This window comes from Melozone crissalis, unplaced genomic scaffold (genome assembly GCF_028551555.1).
Source record: "Melozone crissalis strain CALT ecotype California unplaced genomic scaffold, PUWL_Pcris_2 ptg000033l_1, whole genome shotgun sequence".
NCBI lineage: Eukaryota > Metazoa > Chordata > Aves > Passeriformes > Passerellidae > Melozone > Melozone crissalis.
Window position 1 is genome coordinate 6504069 of NW_026535811.1, and position 27877 is coordinate 6531945.

Here is a 27877-nt window from a genome sequence, read left to right on the forward strand (position 1 = left end):
TGCAGGTAAGTGTGAGGTCACTTAGCTCAGCCTTGCTCTGAGCTCAAGGACAACACTCAGGTACAAACAGAACCATTCCTGTTGTCACCCAGTTCTATAAGGAGATAAAATGGCACCACATTTTTGAGGCTACAAGGGTGCTCAGCTTCACAGCTGGATCTCACATCACATCCATGGTTTGAGCTACAAATTACATTATACCCAGCTTACACTTCTCAATGAATCAGGTCCAGGCAAGGAGCAAGGAGTAATTAATTTTAAAACATTTGATAAATCACATTTGCCCTTTCAAGTCAGTAGGTCATCTCCACCTCCTCTAGGAAGTCTTTTACCATAAAGACTAGCATTTAAATGACTGATGATTTCCAAATATGTATGAATGGAACAAGAATTCTTATCCTGCAACATCTACTCATCTGCAGCAGGAACGAACGCAACAGCATTCCTCCAAAATTGCACAGCTCCTGGCAGCTTTTCATTTATGTTGCTGGACTTAGAGCAGAAACAAATGGAAGCCATTTGAGGCTCTTCCTGAAATAGTTACAAGAATTGGAACAGAATTATCATTGGTTGCTAAATAAAGGAAAAACTGTAGCGCAGAAACTCTGGAATCATATTATCTTCACTCCAGACACTCAAGAGATTACTGCTCTAAAAAAATAAATCTGGCCTAAATCTGGCTCAGAAATGCAATGGGCTCCAGCTTTCTTATATAAATGCTTGCAAGAGCACAAGCACTATGGGTCAGGCCCTGGAAACATATGAATAAAAGGTATTAAGAGGTATTTATGTGCTGCATACACTCATCTCAAAAAACTCTTCCAGGCCTTGCTTTCTTGACTTCTTAGAGAGGCCCTTAAATCTTGTATACCCACAGAGCTTCCCAAAAAATGCTGAATCATGAGATAGATACCAACGTGCAGAACAGGTCATTAGCTTCATACACATGGTAGACACGGATAGCTATCAATTCATGCATTCAGTTGACAGATGTAAAATAATCTTTACACAGAATCTTAGCACTGGTGAATCCATGTATACACTTATTTATTTGTGTATCTACACAATCCAAGCTGAATTACCAGCCTTTTAGAAGTTAATATTTAACTACTTTAGGAGACTGGTTGACAAAAGGAAAATGCATTTAATATTAACAAAAAATGTAGCAGCACTGGCTACACAATAACTCATTTTCTTTCACTTATTTTCCTTTGTTCTACTAAAGTATTTGTATTCTATATATTTTGTTATAATTAGTCTAAAATTATTAATAGCGAAGAATGTCTGTCACTATACTCTTTTAAGGTACAATAGAGACATAACAATAGTTTTTCTCTTTTCAGAAGGATGGTGAGAAGGCATTACTATGTGTGCAGTAGTGTCCCTTTAAGAAATCTCTCTTTTGGTTGTGCATCCAGGGCAGCTAATAGTTTTATCAAATACCCTTCACAGCAAGATGACTGTTTCCATGGAAACTGTTGAGCAATCATCCATTACTCTTGCAAAGATTTCTCTCTCTGCTCTCACCTAAATACAGGTAGCTACTTTCTCTCTAACAACAATAGAACAGAATAATTCATAATTCATTTTACAGGCTTTAGGACAATTCACCTCCATCATTTCCAAGAGAGCCTACAGGCAAAGTGGGGCCCACAGCACAAAACCCCAAAAGGTACATGCAAGGAAGCCATAAAGAAATTTTAAAATGTGCACAAATCGAATGTAATGTAAAATACAGCTTATAGAGAGGATGGAAGATTCTTTCCTTACAACTGTGAAATGGATAGGAGACAGAGAGGAGTTTAAGATGGGAGATGAGTTTGATCACTCACCTCTCTCAGCATGTTGTTTTCTTTCTCCTTCTGTTCAAGAAGGCTTTCCAAGTGGTGCACGTGCATTTCTGCCTCAGCCAACCGTCGTGTCCGCTCGTGGTCCTCCTCAGTGGCTTTTGCTGACAGACCTTTACTCTGCAGCATCTCCAGCAGCTTTTTGATGGACTCATCACGTGCATTCAAGGTCTGTTTCTGTGTCTCAATGCGCAGTTCCATCTCCTCCAAGGTTTTCCGTAGCAGGAACAGCTCCTTGGCCTGGCGCTCATGCTCCGCGTGCAGCCGCTGGAAGTTCTCCTCTGTCAGCTCTGCCACCAAGGGCTCGCTGGTCCTGCTGCTGCTGTCCTGCTGGAACAACTGGTTCAGGTCCCTCTGGATCCTCAGCTCATCCTGGAGAGCCTGGATAGTCATCTGCATATGCTGAAAGAACAAGCAAATGAAATCAGAGGATTCCCTCCACTGGAGAAAGAAAGAAAACAGTATGAGCCACATCAGACCTTCTGAGCCACCAACCAAGAGGAAACCACCGTGCCAAGAGACCAACAATGGGTTTTTTAAAGCAGAATTGAGGTGGAGCTGGGTTATTCTACAGAAGGTTCATGTTCCTCCTCCTATACTTGGTAGAGGTTGCTTAACACTTATAAAAGACTCTTGCTTGAGTGACTCTTCCACTTGCATCAACTTGAAAGAGTGACTATTTCAAACAGGAAAATGTCAGCAGCTTTCAGCAACTTATATCATTACCCTTCCAAATGTTCACCTCCCCTACAGAACAATTATGCAGAAGATGACCCAGAACTACTATCTTGGCAGAGCAGAGGGGCACAGTGCTATTAGAATTTACATTTCACCCACAAAACCTAATCACCTGTGAAGGCTCCCAAGCCCTTCAGCAGTAACTCTACACCTAGCACAGATTTCCCATTTGACTCAGAAAAGAAACTTCCGCTTGTAATGAAGAAACACAACTATAGAAATCTGGATAAATGCTGCATAGGGAAAAGGGCCACAAAATGTAATGCATGAGGATCGTAGCACAGAAGAGAAGTTACCACCTCACAAACAGGAATATGAAGTCAATCAAATGATCAGCAGCAATTTGTTGTTGTGCAAGACAATAAGTCCTGTCTCAATGACTGAATACAGTGGGTTAATGTAATGGGACAATACAGGAGAAGCACAGTTTGCCCACAAGTGTCTTCGTTTATATTTCAATAAATATGTTTTTCTTCTCAGTAAGACAGAAGTATCAAGCCAATAAGAGAGAAGTACAAACACAGCACAAAATTTGATTACCAAAAATGAGATGCACACTGAGTAATATACATCTCCCTTAAATGAGGCAGACATGCTTACAATTTAGTCTGAGTGTGAATAAGTCAGATGCACTGATCCCTGGGGTCTACATTTCTATTACAAAAACCAGTGTCTGCAATACAGCTATTTCCAGTATTCACTAGGCTAAAGTACTAAAATAAGTTATATTCTATGATCAAACCTGATGCAGACACACAGTGGTGAGGTCTAAAATGTAAAGATGGTGCAAAATTCATGCTTTCTATAAATCAAAGTACTTCATTTTACTCATTTTACAAGTATTTGTAAAAGGAGAAACTAAGAGGATTTGGTTTAAGCATTACTCCAAGACTATGTTTATCACAATTCTTACATGAAATGCCTTGAAGATGTTAAAAAGCTGTCTGGACAGGGCCCTGGGCAACAGGCTCTAAGTAGCCTTGCCTGAGCAGAGGGGTTGGACCAGCTGACCTCCCACCAACCTCAAGCACACTGTGATTCTATGAAGAGACAGCAGATAGCATTTACAGCAGAGTTACTTAACTTTAATCTATTTTAGAAACACAAAGAGTTAGTTTGGTTGCACAGAATGATGCATAAAGGTAATCCAGATCCATTTTATTTGCAGAAGTCAGTATTTTAGACCAAGTGCTTTCCCTCCATTTGTGCTCTGGCCTAAGAACAGCTTTTCACAATCAAAGTTGCTGTTACACTGTCAGCTCACCTAAGGCCACCATAGGGAACAGTCTTGCTATTTGTCCTTCCTTAGGTGGTTGGCACTGACAACAGGATCAAAACTTCACCTGAGGGCTGAAAATCAGCCCCAGCAAACACCAAACAAAATGCCTTAGCAGACACATCTCCAACTGAGTTGACTCTGGCACAAGGCAGGGGTGGCAGGTGCTGCCAAGGAGCTGGCAAAGAAGAAAATGGAAACATCCTTTACAGCATCAGCATAAACTGAAATCAGCTTAAATGTGTTTGGTTTAAGATGCTGTAATTGCCTTTTCTTCCATTTCAATAACACAATATCTGGAAGACAGTAATTTGGTTAATCTACAAATACACTTCAGGTTATAGAATCTGTGTGACAACATAGCACAGGTATTTTAGGTGAGAGAACAAGTCATTACTCTGTTTTAAAAGGTGCATTGTGTTTATATATTGGTGGCTGCTCAGATTTATTTTCGAGTAAGAGATGAAAATATATCTGAACGGAATAAACATGGACTTAAAAATGTTTTCAGAAATCACCTTCTTTTTAATTAAAGATCTCAACTTTCAGCTATTGACTGTGGTTTGGAGAAATGACAAAGTGAGAATGCCAGAACCACGACCAAACCTTGAAACTGAGGCACTACAGGTAGGCAACCAAAACCACTATATCTACTATAACTAACCACTATGTTCAATTAATGCATGCTGGTTGAGCTGTAAGAGAAAACCTGCTTAACTCATTAAAACATCTGCCCCCTCTGTACCTATACCCCACCAATAAAGTCAGCCGGACTAAAACAGCAGTAGTAAGAAAATGTCCTCAAATTTTGTTATAATTAAACAGCAACCTCACTAGATGTAAATGTACAATGCCATACACAAGTTAATTCCATTTGTATTTGAGAAGCTCTACTTATCCACAGCTCAGCTGTGTGTTGTTCCTCCAGCTAACAAACAAATTCCCACATGCTCCCACCTGGCTCTCCACACTCTGCCACTTCAGCATTTCCTTTATGCCAGGAGAGGAAAGAGCTTCTTCTGAACAACCACATCATCGATTCAATGAAATTATTTCCTCTACTCAATGCTGTCTCGGAACCAAACTTGGGTTATTTATAAACATCAATGGCCTAAATCACCCAACCAAATTCTTACATTTCTACCATCTGATCTGCTGTGAAATGTCATTTCAGGTTACAGAGACAAAAACTGTGTCTCGGACGCACAGAAATTATTTCCCCTAAACATGGAAATGCCTACCTGGAACTTTTGGGTCACTGAACCAAAATCTATTACATGATTCAAATACATGATGTGGAAAAATAAATTTAATACCAGTGACAAGCAGGATTTACTGATGTCCATCAGTCTGTGAAATAAAGACAAGGCAGTTTGGAATACCTGACAATTGGTCAGCACTTGCCTGTGATTCAGTTTCCCAGGAAAAATGAAGAGGCAGAAAAGTTAGATTTGAGCTTAGGAATAACTACCACTGTTCTCTGAACTGCTGCTCAGTCTAGAACAAACTTGATTATTAAAGGTATCTGGAAAGCACACTACAGAGAATTATTCTGTGCTTCTGACACCCACTCTTTTCCAACATGCAAAATGGGTTCTTCTCTCTGCTTTCCAAATTTTTTTTATGATTCTCAGAATAATAAAACAATATTCTTTACTAGCTGGTATCATAACTACACTACTACTTCAGTTAAAATTTCTTGTCTTCTATATAATTTTCAAGAAAATATCATTTTCCTCCTGAAGGTGTATGCAAGCTTTACGAGCATCTCATCCATTTTTTAGACTTTACTTTTATATCAGCAACTATCCTAGAAAGGCAAAATATTTTCCAAGTTCATGCAACACTAGCCACTGATAATGAATTTTTAAGATCTGACTAGAGAAAATTGAAAAATACTATTGAAATAGTCCTATCTAGAAATAAACATGTAAAAATACGTTTAATACCACTGAGCTTCACTATGACATACTCTACTAAGTAACAATCATGCTTTTGTGAAACAGTTTAATGCAGGCAATGTAATTAAAGTCAAAGCAATTATCGTGAACCTGTACTTGGCTTGAAATTTATTGCTCTTATCTCAAATCTTGAGGATTCCCTGGTTTTTTTCAAGTACTGAAAACTAGTCTTTAAGCCTCACAAGAAATTATAACTAAAAGTAAAAATCACAAAGGTATTTTTGTGAGCACGGTTCTCTAGTTATGGTTATGTCCAATGAATTTTTCTCTTGACAGAGCTAAGCACACCTTGAGGATCATCTCAAACAGAAGCCATAAAAGGACAAGGTGCACACAAAAATTCTTGCACCAGGTGTTCCTCTGCCTGTATTACTTCCACAGGTCAATTTACCAGCCAGAGAGAGTTTGACTTTTATCCAGTAGACCAAAATTTACATCCCTAAGTAGCAGAACACAATTCAATCTTTGACTCAAATTCACCTTTCCCACACCCTGGCAGATTGGTGAGCTCCCAGCCTACAGCGTGGGTACAGCCCATGATGGAGAAGTTGCTGGTGTTTGGCTCCCAAAGCTGTCCTGCTGCTGCAGCCTCAGGGTAATGAGTGTCAGGACTGCACCTACAGCTGCACTGGTGAGAGCTGCAGGCAGCTCCTTTCATCTCTCTCTGTTGCAGCTTTTCTTTTTTTGCATAAAATATTTAAAGATTCAGTAGGCCTGACGGAAAGTATTAAAGAGAGCACAGCTTCTTATTCTAATTGGTAGAACACAGAAGAACAGAAAGACCTGAATCTTTATACCTCCAACTAACTTAAATGTTTATCATCTCACCATTCCAAAGGAAATGGGGGATGTGCATTTTAACTTTTTGAGTGAGAAAAAGAAATTTAATTGATATTCTACAGCCAAGACCTGTATTCTAACCCTACATTTTAGATCAAAACGAGGCACAGCCACTGCTACTACCATGATTTTGAAAGGATTAAATTGTGATATGCTTTTAAAAAAAAGGATTTCCAAACTCATCTTGGCAAGACAGAGCTTGACCTACCAAGCTACAGTTTAATATTCCAATATGCATCTGTTCATTTGGGTTTGGATGCCTGATTTAGATTATTCATGCTGCAGATACTGTCTGTGTAGCTACTGTAATCACACATACAACTTATCCCATATTTTATTCAAGAAGTCTAAATGCCTAAATTAGACTTCTGGGTTCTGCAAAGCACCTAGTCACCAAACACTTGCATAGTCAAGTTCCTCTTAATCTCCTCTATTTAAATTCTAAGTAGGTTAAACCAAGAAAATTCCTTTCATTTCTGAACACCAAGAAAAAATACAGTACATTCAAGAGAAGCCTGAAAAAATCAGCAAAAAGAAACAGAATGTACTCTTTCCCAGAAACAAGGGAAAAACATAACATGCAATTATGTGACAGTGTCACAGAAATGTCTCACAATGAGGTGGGGAGCTATTGTTACATTCTCCAAAACTCAACCACTTAAAAAAAATTTCTCTGACACTGGGAGAACACTGAAGACTCAATCATGAGCAAAAGAATGTAGGGTAGTGATAAGGACAGGGAGAAAAAGAGGGGTCCTACTAAAATATTTAGTGGTGTGAAAGCTTCCACCTGGAAGAGAGAAGGTCAAGCTCTTACTCATCTTCACATGACTCAAAGGAGGCTCCAGTCAGGAAGCAATAAAGATGTTCTGGGGTGGATCTCTAACAAGTTATTCTCACAGAAAGGACTGAGACAGTTTCTGCTTTGCACAAATATTGACTGACTTCAAAATTCAAGCTTGCATTCCTCACACGTCTGTGTCATAAAGGAAAGACTGTCAGGGACTTTGTTCAAATTAGCCAAGAGACCCCTGAGCAACTCTCACACTGTATTTCCTGCCTAGGGTAATCTCATCTCACTCTTACCAAATTCTTAATCAGAAATTCCACTCCACAGGAAAAAAAAAACCAAAAAACAAACCAACAAACACCCTAACAAGAGTTTTGCTGAAATCAGCAGAATTAATAAAAGCTTCTTATAAAAATATTACTGAAACTTAGGATATTCCTGAAAACTTCTTGGTCACTTCTACTGTTAACCCACAAAGCCAGTACATTCAGTGCATCCTGTACTTTCTGATGCATATGTATTTGGCAGTTTTCTGCCAATCTGCTCAGCCATCAGGCTGTTCCTCACGTATTAAACACTGTGTGCTTGGACACACACAGGACAGGTGTGCTGCTTTTGGCTGGGGCAGAGTTATTTTTCTTGCTGGCAGCTGGTATGGAGCTATGTTTTGGATTTGTGCTGCAAACAGCGTTGATAGCTCCGGGATATTTTGGTTATTGCAGAGCAGGGCTTGCTCAGAGTCAAGGCCTTTCCTGCCTCTCACCCCACCCTGCCACTGAGTGGGCTGGGGGAGCTCAGGGATTTGGGGGGGATTAAAGCCAGGAGAGCTGATCCCAACCCACCCAAGGGACACCCCAGACGAGGTGATGCTGTGCTCAGCAGCACAAGCTGGGGTGAGGAAGAGGAGCGTGGGATACTGGATTTATGGCACCTGACAGCCCAAGTCACCATCACTTCAGGATGGAGCCCTGCTTTCCTGGAAAGGGCTGGACACCTGCCTGATGATGGGAACTAGGAAATTGATTCCTCATGCTTTCCCTTTACCTAATAAACTGTCTTTATCTCAACCCACAAGCTGTCCCACTTTTACCCACCAGGGAAAGATGAGTGTCTGTGTGGTAGTTAATTGCTGGCTGTGGTTAAACCACAACAACACGTTTCCTTTTTTTATTATATATCACACAGTTCTGTATTTCTTTTTCAGGATCAAACCCAGGAATAAAAAATCACCAATTTTTTTAAAACAGACAAATGTAATTTGTTAATGAAACAAAAACTAAGTTTTGGAAGATGCCAGTTTACAGCTACTCTGTCCTTAAGCCAATTATTTTTATTTCTCACAAAAAAGACAAGGTACACAAGCTTTTAGCTACAAAAGGCATTGCAGGTCTGAAATGTACTTGTAGTACCTATAAGCACTGCCTTACTTTTTAGTTCACCATGAGTAAAATGCTATTTCTCTAGAAAGGAAAGGTACAATAATGATGATATATTTTATTTCAGAAGGAAAATTCTGTAAGGTCTATTCATCAAATACACATCACCGAAAATGAGAATGTAAATGAAAAAACAGTGTTATTCTTGCCAGCAAATCCACACGCACAAATTTTTGCATTATGGCAATAACTCTCATGTTTCTTACAACAAAAGCATTTCAAACATTTGTAAGAGGATGAACCACACTCAGCTCAAAAGAGACCACATGGAAAATGGCAGAGGAGAGGATTTGGTCACTGTGTGAAATGACTCCCTCCCATGCCCAAAGAGTTAAAGTTTTGGCAGCATTTCTGGGAAATGGATTCTGCTGAATGCCCTGCAGAAGCAAAGGCCTGGCTGTCTGAGGGAGTCCCTGCTGACATTCAGCCGCAGCCCACGCAAAGACATTGGGAAAAGGGCTAATGTCAGGTGTCCAGCAGGGCTGTGAACAAACAGAACTTGCTGAGTCCAGAAATGCCACATATTCCCTCTAAGATGGATCAGGGGCTTCAGAACCCAATTTAAATGGAAATGAGTGGGTGATTTTTATAGTGTTAAGCTTAGGTACAAAATACTGCTACGATTTTAATAGGATTTCATTTGTGAGAGTCAAAGAAAGGGGCCCGTATTTTAAAGACAACCTTATGTTGCATTATCTCTGAGACAGCAGAAGGGCAAGATGGTAAAAAAGTGCTACAGATAAAGAGTTTAAGTTGTCAGTAATACATTTGTCAGCTGAACTAGACTCACACAAAATGACCCATTTAAGGGGGCAGTGTGCAGCAGCCTAATTCCTTTACTCCTGTTTGTACCAAAAAACCCCAACAAACCCCAAACAAGCCTGCAGGAATGAGTTTAGAGACCTAAAGGAAACAGATCAGAAACAGCAATGCAAGCAGCTCATACACAGTGCACAGGCACATGCATGAAAAGGGTGCAAGGCAAAACAGAGTAAGTGAAGTACACAGCTCTCAGTGCTAAATGTCCACAAGCAAGATTTTATCTGTGGTAAACATGAAGCAGCTTTCCAAGGATAAAGGTAGGCTCTTTCTATGGTCAAATGTGGGCAGTTTCTGTAGAACACCTCCTGCACAGTAAAAACAAGACTTATTCTAAAAATATTTTTGTGCACATTCTAAATATTCTAAAGAAATTTGCACACACACCTGTGTGGTAAGAATCAAAATTCTGATTAGGCATAGGCAAACCTGTTAAAATCCTAAAAAGCACACATTTATCAGTTTTTTAGCTATAACTGTAATTTTGACAGTTCTCTGACTTCCTAAGGGAATTTAAGCTCTCTGTCAGACACCAGAAATGGTCTAGTAGGCAACTAGAACTCAAAGAAAAATTATTTTTGAAGTCATATCAGTAAGCCCCCAGCTACTCTGTGTTTACATTTCCAAAGGTAGGTACTTCCACATCAGTAGTTTACTGTGCTTCAAAAGCTTTTGCTCATGCAAATCTTCCAAGAATCTACATTTCACACCCTTTGAATGTCAGCATGCTATGATCCTGGAACTAAGAAACTGGATTCTTTTTAAGTGCCCTCAGCTTTCTTGAGAATAGGCATTTTGGGATTAGGGCAAACGTTTGGAATTTCTCACTGAATCGACAATTTACATACTGACTTTAACCTCTGCTTCCCACCAGGCTGTCCAAATTGGGTTAGTATTACATTACTTAAACACCATGTTTTATTTATTTACAACTGTGAGCTTTGATTTTTTTATTCTTATGCTGCTAAAGAAACAGCATATTTGCAGTTTCATACACTGCAATAAAATAACTTTTTGCAGATTCTGTCTCCCCTATCTGGCAAGCATAAGTTTCCTTTGTCACAGTGTTGATAAAATGGTTCTTTGTGCATGAGGTTTCTGATAAAAAAAATAAAAAGCCGATACCCAAACATCAAACTAATCTATATTCAGGCCAGCCATGACAGAACTTAAGGAGTTCAATCTTATCCCATTTTCCATGTGTATAAAACACACCCAATTTCACCCAGAGTACAGATTACTTCTAAATTGCATCTGTTAAATAGGTGCTAAAGTGCCAAATTCAGCTTCTCTGAACCTCTCACCCCATGAAAGTAATTATAAATTATTATGGCACTTCTGAGAAAGAGAATTTTAACATTTACATATGTATGAAAGTCTAATATTTTCAAATTAATAGCATCTATATGAAAGATGACTCATTTGTTAATAGATTAGGAGCTTTTCTGCACAAATGTATTATTAGTCAACTCAATTAGGGAGGTCAGCAAATCCATCTTTCCATTAGCTGATGCAAGGAATCAATCCAAGATGAAAGGTGCTCTGCTACACAACCTTTGATTTTGTGTTCAGTACTTTCCAACATATCAGCATACATCAACAACATGCTCTAAAAAGGAAAAATAGCTGCTGATTTCTAGTCAGAGAGCGCTACATGAAAAATCAATGCACAAGAAAGCTGCTGATTACTTTACCCACATCACCCATCTCACCCAGATTTAAACCACCTTCTACACTAGTTGGTTTGGAGAGGTCACAGTATAAATTTCTATGCACCTATCCATGTGTCACACAAAGATATTTTGACCAAAACACCTTTAATAACTGCATTTGCATGCATAGGCCAACTACCTCTCATGTAAGAATACAAAGCTGGGAGTAGGCTGGATCTTTAAAGCTTGTTGAGCAGTTCAAGATTGTGACTGCTATATTTCAAATAATAGTTTGAATTAGGACTGAATATTTAAAATAACTAGTTTCAATGTAAAACAGCAAATTCTGAACTTCTGCTTGCCTACAGCAATACAATATCTTGTTCTTCCCGTCAATTTGGAATGTGTCCTTCACCTGCAAGCAACAGTGGAAGACCTGAGCCACCCAATGCTCAGAAACTGTGGAGTGGTGACTACAGCAGGAAGTGTTCTTTCCACACTGTGCCTCCAGAAATTGAGTTCTCAGCAAAAATTAAGTATTTGTAAGCCCCATCACACTGAACTATCAAACCTAGGCAGCAGCTCACCACCAACCTGCAAACACTGAAATTTACTGATGGTTTGTTTCCTGGCTATTTTAATGCATTTTCTTGAGAAGGGAAGAGTTCAGATGATCAGATATGGCCATAAATGTGAGAATACTGCACACAGGACTTGAAGCAAGAGAGCACCTGATATTCAGGGTCTTATAAACAACATTTGGCTGTTTTGAGACACGTGGAAATTCTTGGCAATGGAGCCTTTTACCAATGCTCAATCAACACAGAACCAACAGCCAAAACAGCCTCTCAGCTGCACTGCCCATGGGTGCAATGAGGCTTTGCCACCTTACTCACAATTTTCCTTGAGATGATTGGATGGCAACATTGCAAGGCCAAAGCTCTTAGGGAGATGATTATAGTGCAGAGGCCTTGTATTGTCCCACAGCTCATCCCCCTGTTTCACTACAAGATGGAACCCATTTTACTATGCCATGGCCATGCCTCTTGCTCTGCTTGTTCACAGCCTCTCCAATGTGCCTTCCCTAGCTGCTATCTATCCTACTCAGAATTTTAACTGCTGCACCTTCTCACATTTGCTTTATCATCAATTCTTCAGGTACAGCACACCAAGTTTCCTGGAAAGTGTTTGCACATGGTTTTCTTGTTTTAAGCCACAATAAGGAACAGCTGCAAACCTTCCTACTCAGTCAAAACTCCAAAAGGCCTAAAATGATTGCTGAAACAAGAGCAGTACCCAGGTATATCATCAGCAGCTGTAGAGAACTACAGTATGTGCACTGCTACATACAGGAAAACAAACAAAAAAACCCACCAAAACAAAAGCAAAATCAATTCATTCATTGTCCCTTCTTGAAGTAAAAACTATGGGCCTTTTTGAAGTTATCAATGCACTACAGCCAAATACAATGGCAGCAATTATTTTAAGACTATTTTGCAAGCTTACAGCTTGAAGCTGTCACAATTAAGACAAGTTCTTGTCAGACAGAAGATATGCATCCCTTCCATCTCTGCAACTTTTCATTTTCTTTGAAATGTAAGGAGGAAGAAAATAAGAATCTCTTCAACAACATTTACAGAAGCAACAGTCACAGAAAAAACTCAACTAAACCTGTGGCTTTTGACACGATACATGGTATTTTAGCCCTCTGCCATGAACTACTGGCTACACTCACAAAGGAACAGATTTGAAATCATATTTTCTGGATATGTCAAGTCTCAGCAAGTACCATTCTGGGAAGACAGGCAGTTCAAATGAATTACTAGAATTTCAGAATAAATTTAGAATATGGCTGCAGCAATCACTGTCCCTGTGAAAGAACATGTAAAAAACCCTCTGATCAAAATGTTCTGGCACTTACCCTCATGTTGAAATGACAGCAGCACCTCTGACAGCAAAGCAGAACACAGCACATTACACTGAGTTCTAAAGGAGCTTTGTGTGACTTTTAGGAGGCTAAGCAGCTTTAAGAGATAAGCAACAGAAAAGCATTAATAACTTGAGTAGCTCTGGAAATGGGAAGGCCTAGCACAACCCACCTCAACAGAAGAGGTAGATGCAGTGATGGATGCAGCTTTGCAAGTACAAATTCAAGGATTTTCATTATTAAGATCCTTACTAGATGCTAGAATGTGATGGAAAATACCCAAACTGCAAAGTTTTTCCATTCAGGAGATTGGTTCTTTGCCACAGACATCTTCTTCCTGCTAGGTACAAGGATTCTCAGAGCAGGAGGCAATTCCCTCTGGCAGCAGTGCTCAGTCACCCACCACTGCAGACATCAGGTGCAGTAAGCTGAACTCCTAGTAGGCATCAGAAATCCATCTGTTCAGAGTGTGAGCTAGACAAGCAAAAATGAGTACCTACAACAGGACTGACAGCTAGAACGACTTTTGTCTGTGAAAAGCTTTAGTACTGTCCTGTCTAACCTTGCACATCACTCTAGAAATTGAGGGAATAGAGAAGAACATAAAGGAGATCTGACTTCATGGCAATAAACATAAAACTATCCAACGCTGAATATTCTTGCATTGCCCATGAATCAAAATGGACAGTTGGTACAGACAGCGTAGATAAAATCATTTAGGGTGAATTTCTCACTGAACAAATAGTGGCTCTTAATAAATCTTTTCAGAAGCTGCTCACTCATGAATTAGTACTACATGGCCATTCAAGCAGTTTGTCATGCTGTCAGGCTACTTGCAGAGCAATGACTGAACTCTTGCTTCTTGATAGACCAGGTGGAGAATACCTAAATATTCAAGGTCCGCAATAACAGAGACAGATAATAGATAATAAAGATCTTCAAAAATGGATAGAAATGCTGGGCAGTAGTGTCTTTTTGGTTCTTTATGCAGGTCATCCTGTAACCAAGTGCTCTGCGTTTAAATACTGTTCAGAGAAATATCTCAATCTGCTGATAGATCTGTATGGGCAACTGTCAAGACAGAAAGGAGAATGGAATTCCCTGTGTTGAGTTCAAGGCATCAATCCACCAACTGTAGCAAGAGCTCACCCTTGTCTGAACAGAGGTAGTCCTCTCAGAGCTACATGCTTTGTAAGAGTCTGGTAATTCAGAACTAAAAATAAAAACTGAAAAGGGTTTGTAACACCGAAAATCTGGAACACTCACTTGTCTAGTGTTAGACATTTCATTTCAGGGCAACACAACAAGCTGGCTCTGAAGACCCAAATTCTACTCAACTCTTGGGTATTTTCTGGAACCTAGAAAGAATTAGGGTAAAAATTATCTCTCTTCTTCATTGATCTCAATGCAAGGCCAAAGGAACAATGGTGGTTCTTACTTAAATGCTAAGCTTTAGGCACATTTCAGAACACCTTGCTGTGCTCTCCCAGAGAAATAAACCCATATGTTAATTAAAAGCAGAGATTAGCTCTTTTTTTTTATCACTCAAATGGATGCCTAGATTAGGTTTACGAGAGAGAAGATTCATACACCTAATTAACACAGAAACCCTGAATGCATTACTAAGAAACCACTCCTCAATCCTGGATTTCACAATCCCTGCACTCCTTTCAGATTTCACCTAACATTAACATATGTTTTGCTCATCATTAAAACACTCTCTTAGCAAGGTATTTTTGAGATACTTTTGCTGTAGAGATTCATGAGTGGTTAAAGGATAAGGAGCACATGAAGTGTTCTTCTCTCTCCTTCCATTTTCAGGGAATGAGGAGGAAGAAACAGGAAGAGCCAGCAGATCAATACCTGGCCGCGAGCCTGCTGTCACTGGCAGGATTTTGCCTTTTTTAATTATAGATCAGTTTACATGACAGCAGGCCTGCTGGCAAGAGCCAGGGTACACCTGTCTCAAAGGGGAAACAGGATCTCTGCACAGGAGCCAGCAGGGCTCATTGAGAGCTCTAAACCACACTGGAAGGGGGAAGGGAAAACAAAGCAGCTCACTAGAAATGAGCCAGGGGCAGCACTGGTGAGGCTCTGTCTGCTGTCGGTGCAGGGATGGGATGGAGATCCACACAGTAGCAAAGATGCAGGTTCCTGACGTGGTAGAAAGCACATGATGAAGCACCTGAGAATGGTCACACCAGAAACAGAGATGGTGCTGTCCAGGGAGGAGCAGTGGGGATGATGAAGGGTCTGAGAACAAGTCCTGTGGTTGGATATTACAGAAATTTCTTCACTGGAAGGGTTGTCACACATTGGAATGGGCTGCCCCAAGCCAGCAGCTGGGTCACCATCCCAGAGGTAGTTAAAAGACGTGTAGATGTGGCACTTGGGGACATGGCTTAGAGCTGGGCTTGGCAATGCTGGGTAATGGGGTTTGTCGTCACAATCAGTAATTTGTTCACTTTTTAATTCAGATTTTGTTTTTCTGAGGAAAACCTCACTAAAATCCTAATATACAACTTCAATAAGGGACAACTGGTATCGTAATATACCCTGCTAAAAATAAACCCCCATTATTTGGTTATTTTTACCAGAAAAGGACAGAGTCAATCCTTTTGACAAACAGTTCAAAAAATGAAGAAATGAAGTTGAGAAAATGAAGCAGCAATGCAACTGTTTTAATTTAAGCAAAAGCAGTTGAAAAAACAGCTAGTTATTAAATTATTTAAAATCTAACACAGAATAGGTGGGAAAAAGCATTCTTAAAAAAGCAAATCACTACTTGAGCTAATAAAGAGTGATTTATAAACTCAAACCTCAACCACTGTCAGAGGAGAATATATAATGGAGACTAAAAACATTAAAAATGGCATCTTTCCTTGGTCAAGATTAAAATAATATTTTTTAAAAGCTCTGGAGAACAGCCAAGCAAATAATGCAACTGCATTTCTTTGAATCAAAAATCACCATCCTATCACTTTCTAACCATTGCTTCTCTCAAATCCTTTGGACAACTGTCATGTTTATGTATGTGGAAGGATAACCAGAATAATACACCATCAACCCTGAAACACAACCACAATATAAATAGTGAATCAAACTGTTCCAGCAGAAAAGGATTGAGAGCAATAAATAATGAATGAATAAAAGCTTTCAAGAAACCATTACCATTCCCATGGTCTAAAAGGTCTGAGCACAAGATTTGTATGGAGACATGGTAATTCTACCAGCTGATAAACAGGAAACACCTCTCAGAGCACACTTGTCCTTCATTAGGCTTTGCTGGTTTTGCATTAAATCTCTGAAACTACCAAGCAGCAAATAACAACTACAGTGCATTCATACTGGTTATGTGTTTTAAAATTACTGTTTTATCTAGTCTATGATTTTTAGAATTCAGTACTGGCTTACTGCATATTATATTTTTCCCCTTCCACACCCACAGCTCTGCCCAGTATCCCACAGACAACTCTGACTCACAGGAGCCAGTTAGTGGAATAAACTCCTTCCATAATATCCCCCTTACCTACAGCTGCCAGCCAGGTTTATTTCCTACTGAAACTGTCAGAGAAAAATTTCTTATTCTGTTCTCAACTTGGAAGTTGCTGCTTTTTTCTTTTTTCTAATGCTTTACTTCTCTACAAGCTCTGCTGAGGTCACCAGCTTCTCCTTGGAGATGATTCTTCCCTCCCAAAATGGAGTAGGTATTGCCACATGGATAATCAGAATATTTAACTGTACCCTGAAAAAGCTGTGCTAGGTAGGACAGGACTGGTACAACTCGGTAACAACCTCTAGTATCTATTTCAAAGAAAATAAAACAGGTCAAGCTTGTTGCTAATATGAGGTTTCTATCTGAATTGTCTTCCAGAACACAAATAATTTCCTTGAAACAGATCTGTGCATTACTGATATAATAATGATCAGCACTTAGACACAATGGTGCCTAGACACTACATACCTTAGTTTTCCCAGAAGACAGACTGATAGCCTTACTGGAAAACTTGATAATTTATTTGGAGGAAGAATTTAACCCTCCAAATCTCTGTGCACCACTCTCCCGGCAGCAGTGAGTCACTGCTGTCACCAATTGCCACACAATAACGTTCCTGTGCCTCTCTGCTGCTGGCACTGCCAGTGACTCACCAGAGGCTCCACTCAGGCCAAGAATTCCTGGGATGCAGCTCCTGTGCCCAGCAGAGAGCAGCTCTCTCAGCTTCACACGTTCAGCATCCCCAGGTAACAGCCATGGTACCCCACATCCTGCCCTAAAAGAGACTGTACTCAACCCAAAGCAAAGCCCTGGGCACATTCTGACACTACTAAAATAAACACAACATGGGATTAAATCTTACAACAAAGACATTTATGGATCCTCTTACTTCTCTCCCTCCTCACAGCAGAATCTGCATTAGGGACCCTAGTTCAAAAGATAAAACACTTGTTTTAACCAACCACATTTAAGGTTCCTAATGAGACGTTTCAAAGACCCTCAATTTTTCATTGGTATGTCTGCTCTAAAAACATTTTCAGTGAAGGAACATAGCACAAACAGTAAGTCACTTAAAGTAAACTACTGTGCTGACACACTGTCTTAAATGAAAAATCAAGTACTCTTCATAAGCTATTTTAATAGAAAAAAACACAGTTATATTAAATTAGTCTGACAGAAAAATTCCTTTATTACTTTGAAAAAAGTAACACAAGAACCTTGACCCCTTCAAAGCAAACAGGTCAACTTAAATATATAATATAAACAGATAACAGCTGAGTAATGAATCCAAAGCTAAACCAATGATTGCACTGATGCATTCAATCAACTTATTACCTTCCGAATATTGCTACAAAAGTGAACAGTAAAACTTATGAATAAAGCATTTCCCAAGACAGAAATAATTAAACTAGAAATAAATTAAAAATAAATTTAATTACCAATTACAGTAAAATTAAATCAAAACTACACTACAAGTTACTGTAAAAATACATTGGCAAAACATGACATTAAAAAATTTAATAGATGTACTGCAAAAACGTGAAACCTTGGAAGCAGCTGTGTTACATGGAAAAAGGTACTTCAATATCCTCAGTTCCTTTTTACCTACCAAATCTTAAGAAATGTGTTTGAGTCTTACCATATATTTCAGAAGTATTACAAGTACTTCTAAAGCACATTGCCCATGAATAAGCAGTACTCCTTACTGGCAAAACTGGCTGTAACTGAAAGGAACAAAAATCTAGAGAAAATACCAAAGTGTTGAGAAGTCAATTTCTTGATTTCAGTATTAAAATCTACTCTAGAAATCACAAGTAAAGCTCCTGAAAGAACAGGATTCTCTTATGGGAAATAATGAGAAGAGCTCTACACAGGTCAAGAAAGTATGAAAACAGAATTTCCCGGTTAGTTCTTTTTTCATAGATCCTGATTATATTGGAAAACCAACAAGAAACATCAGCTTCACACTGGACTTTGGCTTTCTGGTTGGCTTTCCTGAAAAAATCACCTCCTACTCTTGCATGGGAGATTCCAGCCACCCCTCTTTCACTCACAGTGAGTTTAGTAACTGCTCAGCATGGTCAGTCAGAACACAGCCAGCCCAGACCACGTGTTTGCATCCATTCACAGGAGAATGATGCAAGGAAACTGCCCACAGGCAGTCTAAGAGAAGAAACAGCTCAGTTCTCAAAGCTGAACTCCTGTGGGGTGTCCCAGGAGGGTAAAGACACAGAGTTCAGTACTTCCCTGCCTGATTCTGCTTTGTCAGGGAAGAGGGAAAAGTTAAAACACTCTGCCACTCCTCTGCCAGGAAAATGTATCAACACTAAAATTTTTATTTAATAGCAACGCCTTCTTTTTAGTAGTGGGAACTTTCTTATTCTCCTTGCCAACACAGCTCTGTATGTGAAGTTAAAGAGATGACTAATCCCTATTAGCACTTTTTGTCTGAAGCACTCAAGGCAGACACTGCTAACCCTAAGGGAACCTCCCAAGTACTCCCCAAAAACTCAATTTCCACCACTTGCTCATGAAAAGCTTTCACAGTTCTCCCAGTCACCACTTTCCCCTCAATAATGTGGATATCCTCATTTTAAAGGGATACTGTGAGAACAAGAGCTCCAGGAGGTGAACATAAATACAGAATGAACATTTAAGATTTTCTCAAATCATGGTTCTTGTTTTCTTTAAATGATTGTCCACATGTATCATCACAATAGAGGTGGCTGCATGCAGTATCTGAATATTCCATGAATTACCAGAAACTCCTAGGACTGTGGACACTTCCTTTATTGCCATGCTTAACAAATGTATGAATGAAAGTACTTGCAGCTCTGCAGGTCTCCCAAAGGGTAATTTTTCTGAAATGCTACAAATAATGTTTGTCCCCACACTACAAATTTCTCTCTGCTCTATTACAACATGCCCCAGTCACCCAGAAGAACACACTCTGAGGAGCAATTGTCTAACCCAGAGTGTTCCCACTGGGGAAAAAACCAACAATAATAATTTTTAAAAAAGGGGGCCATGTTTTTAAAAAGATCAAGTTTTATATAAATATGACGATGAAACTCATTAGAAGGTAGCTCATGCAATGCTGTGTCTGGAAAGGATAAACAGGTTATTTTGATAGAGGCAAAGAAAAATCTTTCACAAAAAGTACATCTCAAACTACCTGGGTTTCAGGCTTCAGGTATTTACAAGTTCAACTCTGAAGACGACAAATATCAAAGGTTATTTATTTACTCCAAGCCCGTTGGTATTTCATGACTGCATTTCATCCAGATAGTAATTAAGAGTTAGTAATCAGCTACATTCGTTTAGCACAATTTAGATATTTCCAGCAAATACATTTGCTAATGAATAGATTAAAATTTTAAAAAGTTCAGGGCATGGAGACATTTACCAGATGCTAAATCTCAAAAATACATGTAGGACTCCTAGTGAGTCAATCAGTTGATCAACCAACCCAGAACAAGAGACAACATCTGGTCTGAAATGCAGCACTTACATCCTCAGGAAGGTGCTTATTTCAGTTAGAGCAGCAGAACTTCTTTAGACATTCTAATTAAATTTCTGAATGAAAGAATCAGCAAGAGGAAAATTTCAATTTGTCTGGACAGCACAGAAGACTTCAACAAGACTCTCAATTATAAATACTAGTGCTACCCCAGGATGAATTCGTCTTTAGTGCACACAAACTGAGGCATGGGGGATGCAGACACAAACCACCCAAAGCAGCACATGTCACCTGGAGGCAGCTCTTCAGGGTACCAGCTGCGTCTCCTGCCAAAGATGTGGGGTGGAAATGCTCTGAGACTCAGTTTGGGCATAAATGGATTAAGGAGGTTTCTCTTCTAATTCTGTGCACTGCTCTTTCATAAGCCATTTATAATGGTGTTATTTCATGTTTAGTCACAGTGTTTATTTACTTTTAACAAAGGATTTGTGAAGTGAGTCTCAGAGGGAGCTTAGTTACAGATCATTCCCACTTAAGCTGTAACAAACTGATGAACAAAACACTATTTTGTGTGGAAACTGAAGTATGCTCAGCCCTCAGCACACTGCTCTGAGCATCCACAGAACATGCACACACAAGGCAAAGGGTTGGAAGGAAAGTCTTCAAACCAGCAGTGAGAACAATGAAGGCTCCTCAGCACAAGGCACAGCAAAACCTAACTAACAACCACTGAAATTTGCTAAGCACTGGTCAGAAACACTGTGAAAGAACATTTGGATACAAAAATGAAAGAAAACTGAAGTCCTAAAATGGCTGTTAACATAACCTGGATGAAGCTAACAGGCTAATGTTCTTGAGACTAACTTTGAAATATACAGAGAGGAACTTTCTGAAGAGCAAGAGACCTGCCTAGAAGCTTAAAGAAAACCTTACCACTTCACATTACAGCCATGTAAGCTTTCCTGTAGTTCATAAAGAAGGAAAAAGGCTCTCTGGACTTCTGAGACAATTCTACTATAATCTCAAGTAAACGCACTACAAGATACAGATGTTCTACCTTTGGACATATATCCTGCACTCCAAGCTCCTGAAAAGGAAAGCTACTCATAACCATAGTCAAGACATCTGCATGAAGAGATGAAGGCTCCAAATCCATGAGTACCTCAGTCATGCCAATGTAGGTGAAACCATGCATTACCTTCTGCAAAACCCTGTGAGCAGAAGACAGACACATCAGCTGGGCAGCACAACAGAACAAAAACTCCGGGCAGCCCTGAAAACAGACTTGATGTGGAAGAGGACAATATTATTCTGGATTTAAAGAGGCTGATCTCAGGTCCTTCCTAAATGCCAAACAAAAAAAAAAAACAACCCAACAACAAAAACAAACAAAAGGCAAAAACAAGTACCCTGCATCCTTGAGTCTTCAGTCATGATACAGCAACTAAAATGTCTTGTACAACAAGGATCACCAGTGTACCTGCAAGCAGAGTGCTGGCCACTGGTTCCAATCACAGGTAAGTCAGTAATTATGAACTTCCAAGTGTTATAAGAAGGGAAATTTTACAGTCTCTTTATTTACTGAAACTGCTTTGGTCAAGTTATCACCTGCAATTGATATCTTACAGTAAGAGAAATCCATCACACGTTTTCTGAATGCCCTGTGCCTTGAGAACATTTATGCAAGACAAGCATCTTGAGCAGACCAAGAGTCCCAAGTAGCATGACCTAAATCCTGACCTTGGACATCAGCAAAATGTGGAATCCTTTTACCAGGTGCACAGTGTGAGTCTGCCTGTCTGGTACTCCTCCAGACTGACACGAGGGGGTCATAAAAAAGAGGGTGAGCAAGAAGCAGGATGTTACATTAATGACTCTTGGTATCCTGCAGACAGAAATTCAAGATAAAGGCATTTCAGCCAGGAACATGACTAACCAAAAGTGACAGCTGAAGGGGAAAGAGACTGAGGCAAAATGAGTCATATGCTTCCCAAAGAACACTCAAAACATACCAGTGAGAGAACACAAACTGAGCAAGTGACTGTGTGTAAATGGTAGCCTGCATATAAAGATCATCAACAGATGACACTCAGGTAAACCATGATGTCTGCCCAATATTTAGAGTATGAGATATGGTGAACTCCTCTATGCAGCAAGCTCATCAAAACCCTTCATGAGAGCAAGCCTTCAGCTTGGGCTTATTTATGAGGAGCTTTCTAGGCAGGGGAATCATCCAGGAGTGCTTTGAGTTGATCCAGTTGAAAGTAAATATAAACAGGTCTGAAAAGCTTCATTTGTTTTATAGTCCTGCACAGAATATCCCTAGAAGAGAGTGTTCTCCATTCATCCATCCCTCCCTCCTATGGTTTATACTAACAAGACTTGTAAAAACTGGTGAGCTCCCTCTAATCTCAGCACTGCAAAATTAATTCAAGGACAGGTGTGAAAAAAAGGAATTTTGCTTCCATGTCAAGATTTAAACACACTGATCCCACTTAAGGTTGTATGGAAGCAACAATATCCCAGAGGAAAAAAAAAAGCCAGCTCCATCCAGCATCATTTGCTAAAGCAACCAATTTAAAGAAAACCAATGGAACAGGCCAGAGCACAATGGAGGGAGCAAAGGAAGGGTTCTGCACAGGCTCTGATGTAACTAGAGTTCCCCTGTCATGACAGGCCCATCAAGCCCTCTAATCTTGTATGAGTGACACAGGCATCTCCCAAGCCTAGGACAGAAGAAAAATGGTCTCAGCCATTTAACAAGGTCATCAAACCAGGTAGGAAAGCTGATGCAGCCACAGATTATTGCTCTCTGATCCATCTCTTGGGCTTGCTCATGTACAGGATGGAGCTGAAGACTTGCAAGATGGAAGGATCTTCCCCTCACGCCCTGAAGCAAGTGTTGGAAACAGGAGCATATGGAGAGACTACACTTCATGCTAGATTCACTGCCTACAAGCTGGAGGAGGAATCACGAGCTGAATGTTTACACAACCTGAAACATTAAAGATGACTCTGATTCAAGGCCAAAGCTGATGGATGTGTCCAGAAAATAATTAAGTAGTCTCCCTTCCCTTACTTGAAAGGCATTAGACTGGAAGTCTTTGTAAACCAAATATTTCCTCAGGGATCTGGTCCTCCAAGAAAACATAAGTATTTAGCACTCCTGCTGGGCAAAGGCATAATGGCTGCCATTTAAAATAAGTCAGCTTCAGGAAATGAGACAGACACATGAAAGCACAGAGAAAGAATGACTTAAAACCAGCTAAACAGCATAAAAACAAAATCTGTGCAATGCAAGCTATTGCTCAGCCCTGTGCCACTGAAGGTATCATGCCAGCTGTGTGCTTGAAAGGTGCACTACATGGTTCTTTTACAATTTACAGATTCATTAAAAAAATGGTTGGAACCTAGTACAACCTCTCACTTCAAGCAGGGCTAGGGGAACCACTAGATGAGCTCAGCTCCTCCCAAATATTTATCCCTGTGCCAGAACCCATGGATTAGCAACTTCATACATATTTCAAGCCTAACATACACTGGCAGAACTTTCCTTTTAGTTTGTTTAAATTGGAAAGAACTTGGGACTGCATTTGTGCAGAGACAGTCAAAAATTTCAGTCTCACTCATACACACATGCAGTAATTCAAGCTAGAATTCCAAAAGCCTGTGTGTACTGCATATATGTATTAATATTAACCAGAGAGCATCTCTGTTTTGCTAGGACTGCTCAAGCTAATTGTAATAAATTAAAGTTTTAGACTACAGATCTGTATTACATGGCAAAAGTGGCTTCATCTTAAAAAAACCCAAGAATTCTCACAGATGATAGAGAGTATGAAAGTGGGAAAACATAAGAATACCAAGTATTCAGATTTAGATGCTTTTTTACCTCAGTGTTTTTCACAATCTACCTTGGCCAAAACCAAACTAGTGCAAAAGGAGCAAAGTTACTACATGTAAAAATGTTCAAGTTCTCGCAACAGCAGTTTCCCAGTAAAAAAAAAAAAAAACTAGGAAAAAAATCAGTTAAATCAGTTAATAAATATTTATGCTTTCTAGACCACAACAATTCTGCAGTTTTCACCAAAGATCAATAGTACCACATCTTTCAATGCACCATCTCCTACTTTTGCAAATGCCTCTGCACTCCCTCAGGCATCCTCATTTCCTTTTCTCTTTATCTGTTCTGAACACAGCCAACTTCTATGCAATGGAAAACAGAAACCAGCTTAGCAAAAGACAGGTTTAACCAACCTAACAGGCAAGAGGAGCTGAAAGGAAGAAAAAAAAAAATCATTAATTTACTAGAATAAGGATCAGCAGCTCCTAATGATCTGTAAGAAAGTACCTGCCCATAAACCAGACAGTGCAAAAGGCAAATCACACAAGCCCCAATATGGAAAATCAAATAATTTGCAAAGAAATCAGAAGAGACCTTTGCTTTCCTTCAACTAATATTTTAGGCTTCTTGTTACAGATTAATATAATGTGCCTAAGACTTTGCTGCTCCCTTTCCCTCTCCCCAAACTGGTTTTCAAGAAGTGTTTTCATACAGCAAGTAACTGAGTTTGTATTATGGCATGACAGACTGACTTGAAATTCAGCAGGCCAGGCTATGCACAGCTATTTCCAGCAGCTATTGAGGACAACACATTTCATACCACTGACTTCTTAAAAAAAAAAAAAAAATCTTTCAGCCCACACTGAGTACAAATGGATAAAACGGATCTCAAAGCAGCTGCTTATCTACCAAAGGTGAATATCCTCTGCCTAAATTCCACCAGGGAGAAACTGATTAGGAAGCAATAAGCAATTAAAAACACATTAAAAAATATTGTTCCATCCTGAGAAGGGTCTGACTCTCGCTACCACTGTGATCCTGAAGAAAAACTGGTTTTTCCAAATTCAGAACATTTATTCTGAGACACATGGTACTGAAGGAAGCTGATCTATGCAGTGAAGGCATTTGTTATTGCTTCCCTAGGCTTTTTACACCATCTATTGCTTGTCCTGAATATCCCTTCTAAGAGTTCTTTATCTCTATGCCAGTTTCACAGACATATATATATATATAAAAATTCACATATATATGAAGTTTAAAGAACGCTTACTAACAATATAATTTGAGAAATTTTATTACTAAGAAAAATATCTTCCAAAGCACATTAATTTTTCAGTTCTGCCATTAATATCTCACATGCTTTTTATTTCATGCAGAGACAGAAACTGAAAACCTTAATTTCTTCTAACCTTATCCATAAAGCAGGAAGTTTTCTTTCTTCCACAGCTTATGCAAAGGAAGTAGTAGCTACAGAAATATTTCAGTTCTTCCACCAACAGATATGACAGGAGGACTTTGCTGGGGCTCATTTGCTTATAAGCACTAACTTAGAATTACTGCCTGTGGTATTTCTGAGTCAAGCTGATTCTGTGAGATTAAGTACTCAGCTGATAGGATTTTTTTAGTATTATTTTTTATGTTTTGGGGGGAAAAAAGCCCTCATAGCTTCAATTCTAACCCTAGCAAGCTAGTGCCTGAATTGCAGCAGCTGCACGCTCCCAACCCACAAACACAAAGCAGGGCATAATCCATTTCTTTGCATATGGATCTTCTGGAACATCCAGCTCCCAAGGCTGCCAGGGATCCCAGGTGCCAGCTGAAAAGCCCACCACTCAGACTAGCACTTAGTAGGAAATGCCTCTACATGCTAGGAAAATGCCTTTACATCAAATAGCAGAACAAAATTTGATTTGTGCATGAATTAAAAATGCCATTCAGAGTCAAATCACACAAACTCAGGGGAGACACATGCCCTAAAGATCTTATTCAAAAGTCACACAACTCAGCCCAGGTCTCTTTTCTCTCCTGTTGTCTAACTGGGTTAGACACACAAAAGTCAGAAGAGGACAGGAAGCTTTTGATCATTTGCCCCTCAGCAGCTAAACTTTAACATGTGCTCAGTTTATCTCTAATTTGCCAGAGACAGAAGGTAACAGCTGAAAAGTCTGTACATTTTGTTTAACATTTAGTTTTGTAATAGGGTTCACAGTGTCACATCACTAATGGGATTACATATTTATTTAAAATTCACATGGATACTCTGAAATCTGTATAATTCATAAAGCTGTATCTAGCACTGAAATCTTCAATATAAACACCTATAAATACCTACCTATCCATTAATCATTAATTTTTTGTGGATTTTTGGTAATTACCACCACCTCTTGGTCTCCTTTTCCACTAAGCTGGTAGAGCAAGGGGTACATGAAAGAAACATTAACTTTTAATTCAGTAAGACACATTTAGCAGTTCAAAGTACTGGTGTGAACAGTAAGAAGTGGAAATAGCACAGACCCCTGACATGAATAAGACAGTCTATTTTCACTGGGTTTTAGGTGCATTTATTGAGACCTGGAGAGGACTCTGACTCAGCCACATCTCCAGAGCACACTCTGACTTAGCTGTTACAAAAACTTAAGATTCTACCTCTTGACCACGAGTTCCTCCCCCAGAAAGACATTCACAGAGGTAAAAGGATGTCTGCTAAAAATGCAAATTGGCTTTCAGCATGCAGCATTATTTGACAGCAATGAAACATAATTACAGAGGCAACTGCTGAAAGAAGCACTCCTTCCCAAATAAGCACCAGGCTAATGGATCAATGTATTGCCTAGACTCTAAAGAACAAATATCCTTCAAAAAGCCTCTGCTCTGACTGTATAAATACTGGAATTTTATTGTTGCTTTGTAAATTAGCTGGTAAACACTTCAGGCATTTGAAGCTCACACATTTACTTTTTCTGACACCTTGAGCATAAAATGGCATAATATTCTACCTCTTCAAGTTTCATGTCCTTATGCAGTAAATTGAGAATAGAGATCAGGAAATCTCCATTTCTGATTAACCTAATATAGATCTTAAATTTTTAAGAACTTGAACAGCAGAAATCATACTTAAAGCTAAAGAAATACAGAATTAGCAAGCCAGCAGGACCTAGACAAAGAGAAATGTGTATCCACAAAGATGCTCTGATGGACCTCCACAGAGATACCTGAATATTCTAAATATGGGAGTGAATATATCTTTACCTTCAAATTTTTAATAAGCATCTTGAATGCTATGAACCATTCAGTAAGATATAACTGTTACTTTTAAGAGATCATATATGCCTCTGAGGAGGTTAAACAATGAACTAAGTTCCCTGTATATCTGAGAATTAAAATAATAACTGACAAATATTTGCTAGAAATGTTTTTCTTCTTACAGTATAGTTTTATAATTCTAAAGTATAATTTCAAAGCAGTATTCTGTATATACTGTTTATTTTTCAGGATACTCAATTACTACTAAGGAATTTTTTTCTCCTTTAAAATTTCAAAAGTATCTCTGAATTTAAACCAAAAACCTGTCCATCCTCGCTAAATATAACATATCATTAATTTTATTTATATTGATTAACTGTCAAAAATTAAATTAACTAGAAAAAGGTCACTATTACTGTAGAATATAACATCTAGATCACAAGATACTGTAGAGCAGTTTCTCAGTATACTCATGCCACCCCTTAAAAATCCTTAATCTTGTTCAGCTCCAGACTGGTCAATTAACTGCTTACAGAAAGCTCCAAATT

At 39.2% G+C, this 27877-nt stretch overlaps 1 protein-coding gene across 8 annotated transcripts in view; it reads right to left on the bottom strand.

The window, feature by feature from the left end:
* Positions 1–27877, bottom strand: part of ERC1 (ELKS/RAB6-interacting/CAST family member 1) — a 266470-nt gene that overhangs the window by 204804 nt on the left and 33789 nt on the right. For all 8 annotated transcript variants that reach the window (XM_054281949.1, XM_054281944.1, XM_054281943.1 and 5 more), the window contains exon 3: positions 1833–2249. In XM_054281949.1, coding sequence (XP_054137924.1) covers positions 1833–2249 — 417 coding nt within the window. The remainder of the gene's footprint in view (positions 1–1832; positions 2250–27877) is intronic.